Source organism: Mytilus edulis, chromosome 10 (assembly GCF_963676685.1).
Source record: "Mytilus edulis chromosome 10, xbMytEdul2.2, whole genome shotgun sequence".
Classification (NCBI taxonomy): Eukaryota; Metazoa; Mollusca; class Bivalvia; order Mytilida; family Mytilidae; genus Mytilus; species Mytilus edulis.
Genome location: NC_092353.1, coordinates 14557510 through 14572176, shown reverse-complemented (window position 1 = coordinate 14572176; position 14667 = coordinate 14557510). Strand labels below are relative to the sequence as shown.

General features: G+C 33.1%; 1 protein-coding gene across 1 annotated transcript; it reads left to right on the top strand.

The window, feature by feature from the left end:
- Positions 1-1063: 1063 nt before the first annotated feature.
- Positions 1064-11374, top strand: LOC139493456 (putative leucine-rich repeat-containing protein DDB_G0290503). The gene is made up of 2 exons (XM_071281864.1): positions 1064-1166; positions 8518-11374. The coding sequence occupies exon 2, from the start codon at positions 8539-8541 to the stop codon at positions 11350-11352; it is 2814 nt and encodes a 937-aa protein (XP_071137965.1). The 5' UTR covers positions 1064-1166; positions 8518-8538; the 3' UTR covers positions 11353-11374.
- The last annotated feature ends 3293 nt before the right edge of the window (positions 11375-14667 follow it).

Sequence of the window (14667 nt, the reverse complement as noted above, 5' to 3'; positions counted from 1 at the left end):
AATCAACTTGTTTTGAAAGCTTGATGTCGTCTTCATAAAAAGAACGAGGTTCAGGGTGTTTATGAGAAGAGTTGTATTCCACTAACGAGTAATGAGGGATTTCGAGCAAAGTAACTCTTGGTGTGTTTTTCTTTCTGGACACTTTTATGGCTAAAATAATATCCTCAAGTTTGTCTTTTATGTATTTGATTATACTGGAGGTATTCTGAAAGCGTAGGTTTAAATATCTACCAGATTTTACAGTAATGTCACAGTTTCCAAGCCATACATAAACGTGGATATTTTTATATCTTTTGGTTCTTTTGTGAAGGTTGTTACGTACCCAGAGTATAGAATCTCTCAGTCGAGAGCCAGACTGGTTTATAAACTCTATCTTTAGCTCATCTAAGTTGGTAACTTCACGTTTAATATATGAGCCTTTGCTATCAGATAGCAAAACCGGTATATATTTTTGCTGAAGACCTGATGTTTGGATTTTAATCTGCCTCAAGCTCCTTCTAATGTAGCTATCAGTCATGGGAATAGTCTTGCCTAGCAAGGATAATAACTATTATCGAAAAAGGGGGGGGGGGGGTATTAATACAAGGATAAAAATAAGAACGAAGATAAAAGATAAAATGAGGTCACCTGGTTTGTTTATAATCCTACATGGTGGAACTATTCAGCAGAGAATGTTTTTTTAAAGTTATTCCAAGGAGAAACAAAAATAAAAAATTAATTAATTGTATAGCTTGTTAAATTATTAACTTTTAAGAATGTAATTAATTAAACTTTACACTATTTTAAGGAAGCTTTTGTAAATTTTACTATTTACCCTTCAAATGGCGGGAAATTTAATCTCGTTCTGCACGGGCAGAAACCCAAGATTCTAGTTTACTTAATTATGCTTTATTTTACATAGTATTTTGGAATAAATGTGTATTAAATGTTTTGTAAGGTTAAATGAATGGCAAATAGGGTGTGACTTTGTGAAATTCCTGAAAAACTCTCAAATTTTCTTCTCTGTGAAAATCCACGACCACCTCATAGGAGGTGCTCTTTCCAGGAGAGATTTATATGTAGGCAATAGATAAGACGTTTCTCTCCCCTTACACAATTAATCCTCCTGAGGTTTCTGGTGCTGCACTGACAACAACTGCTGAGATGGCTGTACTGTAATTAGTTAGGTATGTTATCAACGAATTATAAGTGTAAAACACTGAAGAATTATAAAACTTCATCCTAACAAATAGACAAACATGTTGTACACGGGTAACATTCTGGAAACTGTCTACAATGAGACAAACGTTTGCAGTTAGAAAAAAAATTAAAAATCTACAGCTAGCTACAATGTAGTCCAGTTTATTTTTGATTTGATGCACATTTTTCGTCTTTGCAGAAGGTTTAAAACAAACGTGTGCAAAATAAAATAAGCTGAGAAAATCTTTGATAAACACCCTCTCTAGTATAAACAAACATATTGTATCAAGACTCTGTGATCAATTGATACGGTTAAACACTTCAGGTATAGAGAAGTCTAAATAATGATGCTGTTTTTGTACTGCTTTTTGATTAAAAAATAATTGCTTAGCTCTGCCTTGCCAGACATCATAATTATTTGGACTAGCTAGATATACATGTACAGTAGACCTAATTATCTGTCGTTCAAAAAGCCCCATTTAAAAAAAAGCTTTTGGACGAGAGATAATTTGGTCTCGGTATTCAGCAATGCTCCAAAAGTTGTTTTGAAGGGTGTATCAGAGTGGAAGGTTACATGCACTTTAATGGATGGAAAGCTGTCTCTGACATTGGCACTCATATCATATCTTCCATCTTCACTAGCTAAGGATTTCCGAGTACGATCCACACCTACCTCTCCTACCTCTCCGCCTTTGGCAGATTGAGCTAATACTTATAATAAAAATTGTGCTACATCTATCGGTTAATTAAAGTCACCCCCATTCCTAATACATAATTCTCAACCAATGAACTCTCTTCAGTATGGAGGTGAAAACTATGGTAGTGTCTAAAGTCAACATACTTGGTGAAGCAGGAAAACAAAAATAAATGTTGACATTCTAACATTTATGCAAGAAACATACAAAGCTGGAACTTATAAAGTTGATTTAAGAACATTTGATTTGTCACTAAATATTTTTGTATGATTTAAGTACAGCTCTTTGTAAGAACCAGGCAGAGTGCGATACATGATGGTTTCTGATTTTATCTATAATTGGCCTAGTAGAAGCAGTAAATGAATATTGCTCAAAAAAAAAATTTAAGTGGGAAAATATGAGTGGTTGTCATGGTAACGGACACTCTATTTTTTGGTCGTAGAGCTTGGTAAAATCTTTCAAAAAACAGCTAAATCACCACAATTCAGAGCCTGCTTATGAATAGAATCGTGCATTTTTCATTAATGTTCAAATCTAACATTGATAGAACTTGGTTTAAGCTTCATTTTAGTGAAGATTGCATGTCAACCAAATTTGTAATTTTTTTGAAAATTTTGGCGAAAAAGTGCATATTTTCAACATTTCTGAAATTGGGATTTTTTCGAAATTAACATATTTTCTCTGGTGTTTTTCAAAAAAGTGCAAATGTGTACAGAATAGTTAGCACTGTAGTTATGAAGTTTGGATACTACTTTACCAAATTGAATAGAAAAATGCGTGGGATTTTCTTCAGTTTTATCACCATAGCAACCGATTTTTTCCTTGGAAACGGAGTTTTATTTGCAGAATATTGCAGTTTAAGAGCTTAAATGTCTTGGATTTTTTCATAACCGATAAGAAAATACATAAAAACTTTATATTACTATCATCAAGTGTTGTTGACTTCAATTGTTAATACAGAAACACATATTAACCATAGCAACATCCACTCTGAAACTGCATAAATAGAAATTTATGTAAAAAAATACATAAATAGAGGGTGTTTATTTTCAAATTGGAACATGACTGCATGCTTTGCTTCACTCACAGTCTTGTCTGGTTTTTTTCCTTCAGATTTTTCAATAAATGTAATATATAATGTAATATTGGGGTTAGAAGGTAAAAAAAGGGGGGGTAGTTTTATTTTTTTAAAAGATATCAAACATGAAGATTTTTGAAAAGATAACGTTTGGTCGGAGAGCCTGATTATAAATAGAATCATTTTTTTCTCTCAGACATTTCTTATATAACATCGATATAACTTGGTTTTAGCTTCAGAGCTAAGTTAAGGTACATTGTAGTTGTCATGTTTTGGGATTTTTGTCAGATTTTGGGAAACCTCAAGTTTTATTCATTTGAATGCCTTAAGAATAAATTTGTAAGGGTTCTGCGGAACCCAGTGTCTTGCCTACTTTTGCTGTAAATCGCAGGCTCAACAGAAATGAGGAAAAAAAGCGGTAAAAATAATCCTCTTAATACTATCTTTTGATTGTAAGAAGCTTCTGTCCAAGTTTGGTAAAAATCCAGGATAGTTTATGAATCTAATAAATGTTTTAAAAACTTTTACTGCAGACTGTATGTCATGTTAACTGGAAGAAAATCTAAGTCCATTTAAAAGTAAAATACGGAAAAAATGGATTTATCTTTTTACAAAATTTACTTCTTGATACTATCTTATGATCATAAATAAGCTTCTGTCAAAGTTTGGTACAAACCCAGCATGCTCAGGATAGTTTGAGAAAGTTATTAAAATTCTTAAAACTTTAACCACAGAGTAAATGTAATGTTTCCCCGCAGAAAAAAATAAGTCCATTTATAAGTAAAATACGAAAAAAATAGAATTTTATTTTTACAAAATTTACTTCTGGATACTATCTTATGATCATTGGTATCTTGTAGAGTGTTGTCTTATTAACAATTATATCACATCTTAAGATCAAATGGTCACTTTTAGAAATTTCTTTATAGTTAACCAACAACATTCAAACTTGATCTCTGTTTTGTGGTAATAAGGATTGTGTATACATGTTTCATAAGATTTGATTGAGGCAAACTATAATTGCAAAATAGAAACCAACTTTGTGACGACTAATGTACTGACAGACATGGATTAAACCTACTACAACGCCCCCTCCCCCCTCCCAAATTGCGGCGCGGCCATAAAAGTGTTTATTTTAGTTTTTGCCATTGTACCTTGAATCGATCAAATGTGTGCACAACGCGTGGGACATCGGAAATTTATTCTTTTTTTACACATGGGACACTAAAGTCTTGTATTCATGAATGATTACAACTTGTTGGGACTAGAAAACATTGATAATTACAAAGAAAAATAACATTGGTATGTACTGCGATGTTTCTAGTGTTGCATTTAATTAAATGAGACCATGTGTGGAATTTGTCGTCAACTTATTACTGTTATTAATCTTGTATTTATGCAAATATTCTCAGCCTAGTGGTTTCATTCCAAATCTCGGGATTAATGCAGTCTTTAATAAAGGTTACAGAGACAGATACAGAAAATAGGGGCGTAATTCATATAAAGGTTAAAAAAACGTTGAGAATAGCAAAATATTTTTTTTGACATTTGAACCTAAAACAAGATGCTCCGCAGGGAGCAGCTTTATACGACCGCAGAGTTCGAACCCTGAACATTGGGGCAAGTATGGACACAATATTCAAGCTTGATACAGCTCTGAATTTGGATTGTGATTAAATAGTTGACACAACAAAGGTTTCTGACACATAATGAATGTGGTCTCAGAAGTTAAACTTAAAAGCTTTAAATTTTAAATTGGACATTACCTATTATGGTCCAATATCCAAAATCAAAATACATGGTTAGATTCAGCATATTAAAGAACCCCAAGAATTCAATTTTTTATGAAATCAAATAAAATTCAATTTTGGACCCTTTAGACCTCAATGTGGACTAATTTGATAACCGGTCCCAAACATCAAAAATCTAAATACATGATTAGATTAAGCATATATCAAAGAACCCCAAATATACAATTTTGTTGAAATCAAACAAAGTTTAATTTTGAACCCCAATTTGGACCAACTTGAAAACTGGGCTTATAATCAAAAATCTAAGTACATGTTTAGATTCAGCATATCAAGAAACCACAAGGATTCAATTTTTGTTGATATCAAACAAAGTTAAATTTTGGACCACAATTTGGACAAACTTGAAAACTGGGCCCATAATGAAAAATCTAAGTACATGTTTAGATTCAGCATAATTATCAAAGAACCCCAAGGATTCAATTTTTGTTAAAATCAAACTTAGTTTAATTTTGGACCCTTTGGACCTTAATGTAGATCAATTTGAAAACGGAACCAAAAATTAAGAATCTACATACACAGTTAGATTCGGCATATCAAAGAACCCCAATTATTCAATTTATGATGAAATCAAACAAAGTTTAATTTTGGACCCTTTGGGCCCCTTATTCCTAAACCGTTTGGACCAAAACTCCCAAAATTAATCTCAACCTTCCTTTTATGGTCATAAACCTTGTGTTTAAATTTCATAGATTTGTATTTACTTATACTGAAGTTAGGGTGCGAAAACCAAGAAAAATGCTTATTTGGGCCCCTCTTTGGCCCCTTATTCCTAAACTGTTGGGACCTCAACTCCCAAAATCAATCCCAACCTTCCTTTTGTGGTCATAAACCTTGTGTTTAAGTTTTATTGATTTCTATTCACTTATACTAATATTATTATGCGAAAACCAAGAATAATGCTTATTTGGGTCCTTTTTTGGCCCCTAATTCCTAAACTGTTAGAACCAAAACTCCCTAAATCAATCACAACCTTCCTTTTGTGGTCACAAACCTTGTGTAAAAATTTCATAGATTTCTATTTACTTAAACTAAAGTTATAGTGCGAAAACCAAGAAAATGCTTATTTGGGCCCTTTTTGGCCCCTAATTCCTAAACTGTTGTGACCAACACTACAAAAAATCAATCCCAACTTTCCTTTTGACACACACACTCACACACACACACACACACACACACACAAAACAAGATATAATGTTATCGGAATCTTGAACTTATGAGATGTATGTAGAACGATGCATAGTAAGGAATAATTCATAATTGATAACAATTATTTTGCTTGATAATTTTGATATGATAATCTTGCCGGTAATAGCATAATTATTTTACCGGGATTAGAACAATTCCAACTTAGCAGATGTATTCTATTTGTCTATCTCGGAGATCCTGAATTTTAATTGCGGGATAGTAGTACAACAAAGGAGTTATTACTGATATGTTAATAGCTACATGTATATTTAAAGAGGATTCCATTATACTGGACTTCTGATATTAGCGATCAACAATTGACTATTATTATTTTTTTAAGTCACCACCAACATAAAATGTGTTCAATTTGCCTGTCCGTCTATCCGTCCGTCCATCACACTTAAGTTTCAGTTTAGAAATGCTTTGACCAAATGATTCTATTATTGGTTTGTTAATATTATGTTACAGGTCAATTTTGTGATTTATGCTGGAATAACATTTTAGACGGGTGTGTGCCATAAGAAATTAAGAATTTTCTTACAATTGTTAGGGCCATATCTATCTTGCCTTGCCATAAGCCAGGTTGGCCCAGTTATTGTAAACCCATGAAGTTCATCATCTGCTAACTTCCAAAAATTGATAATCAGATGATGAACTCGGAACAAAGTCCGACCAAATGCAATTATCTTTTTAAGTATCTTCTTGTATGCAACATTAAAAAAAATCAACATACCCCCCCTCCCCCCCCCCCTTACCCCTACCCCCCTCCAACCCCAATGTTACATTATATATTACATTTATTGAACAATCTGAAGGAAAAAAAACCCAGACAAGACTGTGAGTGAAGCAAAGAATGAAGCCATATTCCAATTTGAAAATAAACACCCTCTATTTATGTATTTTTTTTACATAAATTTCTATTTTTGCAGTTTTTAAGTGGATGTTGCTATGGATTATATGTGTTTCCGTGGTAACAATTGAAGGCAACAACACTTGACGATAGTAATTTAAAGTTTTTATGTATTTTCTTATCGGTTATGAAAAAATCCAAGACATTTAAGCTCTTAAACTGCAATATTCTGCAAATAAAAACTCTGTTTCGAAGGAAAAAATCGGTTGCTATGGTGATGAAACTAAAAAAAATCCCACGCATTTTTCTATTTAATTTGGTAAAGTAGTATCCAAACTTCATTACTACAGTGCTATCTATTCTGTACACATTTGCACTTTTTTTAAAAACACCTGAGAAAATTTGATAATTTCGAAAAAATCCCAATTTCTGAAATGTTGAAAATATGCATTTTTTCGCAAAATTTTTCAAAAATTATGCAAACTTGGTTGACATGCAATCTTCACTAAAATGAAGCTTAAACCAAGTTGTATAAATGTTACATATGAACATTAATGAAAAATGCATGATTCTATTCATAATCAGGCTCTAAAATGTGGTGATTTAGCTGATTTTTTAATGATTTTACAATGCTTAACAACCCAAAAATAGTGTGTCCGTTACCATGGTAACCACTCATATTTTCACACTCAAAATTAGTTTTTGAGCTTTATTCATTTATTGCTTCTATTAGTCCAATTATAGATAAAATCTGGAACCCCCCATATATCACATTTATATGGCACCCTGCCTGGTTCTTATAAAGAGCTGTACTTAAGGGGTGAAGACTTGTTGCACAATCAGCATGTGGCAATTGTTTATCAACATTTTCAAGCATTGACAAGTGATCATGGCTAGCAAAGATGATCTAAGATCTCTAGATCTGTAAAGGAAAATTTTTGAGAGTGTAAACAGCTAGAATAATCAGCAAACTGAATGAAAAGGTCCTGAAATATGCCAATGTGAATTGAATGATGTATTGACTGATTATAAGAGTAATTGTATGGCCTTCAATAATGAGCAAAGCCCATACCGCATAGTCAGCTATAAAAGGCCCCGATAAGACAATGTAAAACAATTCAAATGAGAAAACTAACGGCCTTATTTATGTAAAAAAATGAAGGAAAAACAAATATGTAACACAGAAACAAACGACAACCACTGAATTACAGGCTCCTGACTTGGGACAGGCACATACATCAATAATGTGGCGGGGTTAAACATGTTAGCGGGATCCCAACCCCCCCTAACCTGGGACAGTAGTATATCAGTACAACATAAAAACCGAACTATAAAAATCAGTTGAAAAAGGCTAAATTCATCAGATAGACATGATAGACAAAAAATACAAGTGGACGTGGCCGGGTACTTATACATCCCGACACAAAAAAACACAATGAACAGATCTGAGAGTACTCGCAGTTATCTGATAGCTAGTTCAAAGCCACTAACAACTAATAAAAAATCATACCTCTAAGACTAAACACTCAATCCGTACACATCCAACATACAATGGATTTAGTGAAAAGACGTCATAAACAGCCAGAGAAAAACATGACCTTGTGCAATGCCAAGTTCATGTTTAGAAGTAATGTGTCATTTCAAATTTCGGTCTGTTTTGTATGACTATCATGTGACTAAATACATGTACATTGACATCTTATAAATTTTATTTTATAGGAAAGAAAGATAACTAATGCAATGGATGAACTATCATCAGAGGACCAACAGATTATCCGACGATGTCTGGACACCATTGTATCGGTTGTTGTCGATGTACAGATAGGAAAATTTAATGTCAGAAGGACTAAACATCCTGAAGGAACTATAGACAAAGCCAGTGTGGAAGCTATTTCAGAATGTCATAATTACAGTAAAAGGTATGAAGAAGAGAATGTCAACAACAAAAATGATAACCCACCATCAATTTCAAACATCTCTGAAGAGGCTGAACAAACAAAAAAGCCATACAATACTCGTTATAAAAAGAAGAAACAGTGCAGTTGTGGACTAGCAAATACCAATCAACAGACAAATATGCCTGATCCCATTGATTTAACTAAATTGTCTAGCACTAACACATTTGTGCCATATCAAATTAAATGGAAGAGTCCTACATGTCAAGATGTTGGTATCTGTATGTGCCAGACAACGGATGAAGTTGAAAAGCAATATACACCTGGTACAACAGAGAAGGATGGAGCATGTTCATTAGGTGAAAAGTTAAAAAGTTCTGGAAAACGGAGCTCCCTGTTGCCATATCTTGTAAATCAGAAGTCTGAAGAAAGAGGGTTGTCTTTATTAGAGGAAGAGGACACTCAGATACTACATTATCCATGGCTGAGGTATACATGTAGAAGTCAGATAAGGGAGATAACTACTTCAGAAAATAATTTAGGTTATTCTGTTGTACAAGAGAGAGGAATTCAGACAATGTATGCAGACTTACCCACTGATGATGAAGGGGAAGACGAGAGAACATCTGTTTACCCAATGGAAAGTGATATTAGGAGCACTGCCATTTCAGTGTTAATGGAGGAAGGGGAAGAGGAAAATAATAAAAGCCAGTTTTCTTTTGAAGATCAGAAAATGAACTATTCTAATGCGTCTGATGATGGAGGAGAAGAAATGGAAATATCAGAAGTAAATATAAGTTGCTCAGATGAAGAGTGGACCCAGCACCCAATAAAAATTGAGTATGTTAATGGTGAAAATATTGTCGTAGATTCTGCTGAAATTTGCAGGTCAAAATTGAACTCTGGAATCATTTTGATGGAACCAAACCCCGATGATTGGACAAATCTCAAACATGATTATGAATATTCAACAACTCTTGTAAATGCATACAATAGTATAACTAAAAGTGATGAAAGGGTTGAACAGAATACAAATAATGAAAAATATCTGTCAGATAATCAAATTCCTCAACATGAATTCATTGACAAAAACAGAGGTAAAGAAAATGAAATAAGTAATGCCATGATAGAACAGGGATGTCAGACTGTTTTAAATGAAACAACAACAAGTGATGAAGAGACAGATTTCAAAGATGTTTATGAATCAGAAAATCAGGTCCAAACTTATCATTTAAATCAGATTAAATTGGGTTGTGAAAAAAAACCCCAGGATATGTCGTGTATTGATGATATAAAATCTTGTGCTTCAGGACAAACAGATGATTCTGAAAAAATGAAAATTTATACAGCTGTTCCAATTGATGACATTCTTAAAATATCTGACTCTAAAATGTTGTCATCAAATTTATCTGATCCAAGGAATGATTTTCCAAATATAAACATGAAAAAGAGAACATTGACTGAAACTCAAAAATGCTTTGAAGAAAGTAAAAACCTCAAGAATAAATTACCAGGTAAGACTCTTCAGACTACAGAACCGGTTAAGACCCTGCAGAATACAGAACCAGCTAAGACCATGCAGACTACAGAAAACAACTTCAAGAATATACTACCGACTAAGACCCTACAGACTACAGAAAGCAATGAAATTAATTTAGTTCCAATACCAGTATTTCGAGTAACATTAACTGGTGATAATTATAAATATGATTATGAACAAGTTGGCACAGAAATGCCTTCAGCTACTAATGAAAAGGCTTTGCCAGACATTCCAATCGAAGAAGAAAACCTCATGAGCATAGTTGATCATCAAAATGAAACACAGATAGATTCACCAGAGGATACTGAGGAATTCCCAGAAAATCCATGTAAAGGGGAAGAACTCACTAACAAATTTATTTGTAAACTTTATAAAGAATGTAAAGGTAGGGAAGGAGCAGTGAAAATTTTACACCATTGTGTGTGTTCAGTTTTAAACATATGCATTGAACGATCGACTGTGAATCCAATTAGTCTTCAGATGAAAGCAAAAAAAGTTGTTGAGAAATGTAGAAGACTAAAAAATAATACCAGTAGGTCTGCAGAATTTGAAGCATTTGAAAATGATTTATTCATACTACCTAGAAAGAAAACTGAGACGAAAAATAAAGTCAAGTTAGAAATTGAGGGACTTAAAGATGAGATAAATAATTTGTTAAGCCTTAATGAAAAACTGAAAAAGAGGCAACGTATAGCAATCATTAAAAAGAAACGCTTATATCAGAGAATGAACAAGAAAAATGCTTTAATTGAAAAATTAAGCAAAAAATTAAAAACAGTTAGAAAAATTGCTGAATCTAGGGCACAAGAGCTTTTTGAAACAACGAAAAAACTTTATGAAAAGAAAAAAACTTCTGATAGCGGTATACAAAAATTGAGAAATCTTAAGTCAGTTGAATCACAAACGAATATGTGTTTGATAACTTTGCCAAAGACTCTAAAACACAAAGAAACACAATGCAATACAGCAAAAAATGATGTCCTAGCTCTTAGTAGCCAGTTACATTATTGGCAGTGTCGTGCTGTATTAAAAACATGTCAATTTGATGATGTTAGACCAGAAGTTATTGTTACTAATAAGAGCAAAACTGAAACCTCTGGGAGTAATTCAAATCAATAAAATCAATTTGTTTAGCATAAAATATATTATTTATATTGTGTATTCTTTTATAAACATGTCTGTACTTGGTTCATCAGCAGTAGTTATCACTTTAGGTATTCTTTGTCTTTACAGACTAACAGATTTTCTGAGTTGACCCTCCTCTGAACCCTTGATCATGTCTACAAAAAAATTCTGGGAAATTCAAATGTTTTGCCCTAGTTGAGGTAATGCTTATTACTACCGTATAAAATACAGATCAAGTTTGAATTATGGTGGCATTTGCACATCTCATTTCCATGAAGATAAATTGGCCCTCAATCACCTGTTTAAAATATTCCAGATGGAATACAGAAGGAATATTGCATTCAATTCCTACCAGAAAAGTGGGATATTCTAGTCCAACAGTCATGACAGTAAAAGGGATCCACACGGAAAATTGCAGAAAAACATCAACATATTATGCACAACAACTATATGCAAAAGTCCACTATGTTTGGTGTATGAAATGATTTAAAGGTGTACATGTCTGTCTAGTATATATCATGTTATATCATCTGACCTTGACCCCATTGTATGGTTCACTGATAAATATTAAGTTTTTTTGTTTTGGTCCTTTTTTTCAGGTTCTAAAAGGAATAAGTTTTATAACTATATTTGGTGTATGGAATGGTTGTAATGTGTACATGTCTGTCTAGTAAGTTTCATCTGACCTTTACCTCAATTTCATGGTTCGATTGTCAATTGTCAATGTTTTTTTGGTCTGTTCCTATAATCGTAATGTGAACAAGTTGTCTGGCAGGAATCTTCTGACCTTGAACCGATTTTCATGGTTCATTGGTCAATGTAAAATCTGTTTATCTAATTCCATAAGCAATATTTTAACGATCATTGGTGTAGACAATAATTTTAAGTTGTACATGTCTGTCTGACAGGATTTTCCCATCCTGGACATAGTTAATGTGATGCTTGATGTAAAACCTTTAGAACAAAAAATCAATGGTCAGTAAAGCAGGGAAGTCATTTTCCATGTCCTCTGTTCTTTACTGTCATTCGGATACCTTCCTGTGGCAATAATTGCAAATTTTCAAAGACTGGATATAACACTACATTCGACATTGTTCACAATGAATGAAAGGAATGATCTACCTATTGATGTAATTAAGGTATTTAAAATAAACATAGACCATCATTGGGGGACAGTGATGTACCAATTCAGTGACTGACATTACTGATATGGGCACAAATAGTTCATTAGGGTTTTCGTCGAGACTGAGACTTTTGTTGCAGAAAGCTTGACAAAGGAATATTGATCTGGTGGCAGCAGTGGCATGAACGAACTTCTTAAAAGCTTAAAATATTTCAGAAGGTAAAGACCTGGATCCTTCATACTTTGTATATAGGTGCCTTATGTTATGAAGTTTCTGTCTGACATATGTCCATTGTCCTTGATCTCATTTTCATGGTTCAGTGACTACTTGAAAAAAAGTTGATTTTTAGTATTCTTAAATTTTCTCTTATTATAAGTAATAGGATAACTATATTTGGTATGTGCAAGGTCCTCATGACTGTAAGACAGTTTCACTTGACCTCCACCTCAGTTCATGTATCAGTGAACAAGGTCAAGTTTTCATGGTTAGGTTTTCCTGATACTATTTGCAATATATCTTCTATATTTGGTGTATGAAATGATTGTAAGGTGTCTATCTGGCAGTTGCATCTGACCCTGACCTCATTTTCATGATTCATTGGTGATAGTTAAGTTTTTGTGTTTTGGTCTCTTGCTTAATTACTGTTTGCAATAGGTTTACTATATTTGGTGTATGAAAATATTTTACTACATGTATGTACATGTCAGTCTGGTATGTTTAATTTGACCGTGACCTCATTTTTATGTTTCATAGATCAATTTTTGGTTTTTGGTCTGTTTTTAGCTCACCTGGCCTAAAAGGCCATGTGAGCTTTTCTCATCACTTGGCGTCCGTCGTCGTCGTCGTCGACGTCGTCGTCGTCGTCGTTAACAATTTTTCAAACATCTTCTCCTCTGAAACTACTGAATGGATTTGAATGAAACTTAACATGATTGTTCCTTAGTATATCCTGCACAAAATGTGCGCTTCGATTTTTGATCCGTCAAAAAACATGGCCGCCGTTACTTAAAATAGAACATAGGGGTCAAATGCAGTTTTTGGCTTATATCTCAAAAACGAAAGCATTTAGAGCAAATCTGACAAGGGGTAAACATGTTCATTAGGTCAAGATCTATCAGCCCTGAAATTTTCAGATGAATCAAACAAACCATTGTTGGGTTGCTGCCACTTAATTGGTAATTTTAAAGAAATTTTGCAGTTTTTGGTCATTATCTTGAATATTATTATAGATAAAGATAAACTGTAAACAGCAAAAAAGATCAGCAAAGTAAGATCTACAAATAAGTTAATATGACCAAAATTGTCAATTGACCCCTTAAGGGGTTATTGTCCTTTAATGACAATTTTTCACAATTTGTTCATCATATTTGCTAACTTTAAAAAATCTTCTCCTCTGAAACTACTGAATGGATTTGGTTAAAACTTAGCATGATTGTTCCTTAGATTATCCTGCACAATGTGTGTGCTTTGATTTTTGATCCGTCAAAAAACATGGCCGCCGTTACTTAAAATAGAACATAGGGGTCAAATGCAGTTTTTGGCTTATATCTCAAAAACGAAAGCATTAAGAGCAAATCTGACATGGAGTAAAAATGTTCATTAGGTCAATATCTATCAGCCCTGAAATTTTCAGATGAATCAAACATCCAATTGTTGGGTTGCTGCCACTTAATTTGTAATTTTTTAGGAAATTTTGCAGTTTTTGGTCATTATCTTGAATATTATTATAGATAAAGATAAACTATAAACAGCAAAAATGATCAGCAAAGTAAGATCTACAAATAAATCAATTTGACCAAAATTGTCAATTGACCTCTTTAGGAGTTATTGCCCTTTAAAGACTTTTTTCACAATTTGTTCATCATGTTGACTTACTTTAAAAAATCTTCTCTTTTGAAACTGCTGTATCAATTTCAGCCAAACTTAGGCTAAATGAGTTTCAGAGTTTCAGAGTATCTAGTATAAATTTTATATTTCATTTCCTTGTATGTCAAGAAACATAGCTCCTATGGCTAAAATAGAACATAGGAGAAAATTATTTTTTTTTGCTTTTGAAGAAAATAGGACAATTCAAAGAACATTTAAATAAATTGAAAAGCCAAAATAATCATTGATGAGAGATTAAACCAAAAAAATTCAGGTGAGCGATTCAGGCTCTTGAGAGCCTCTTGTTCTAATACTTTTA

Excerpts from the sequence above, each read along its gene's own strand:
- LOC139493456 (XM_071281864.1), top strand. The coding sequence starts at position 8,539 with ATGGATGAACTATCATCAGAGGACCAACAGATTATCCGACGATGTCTG.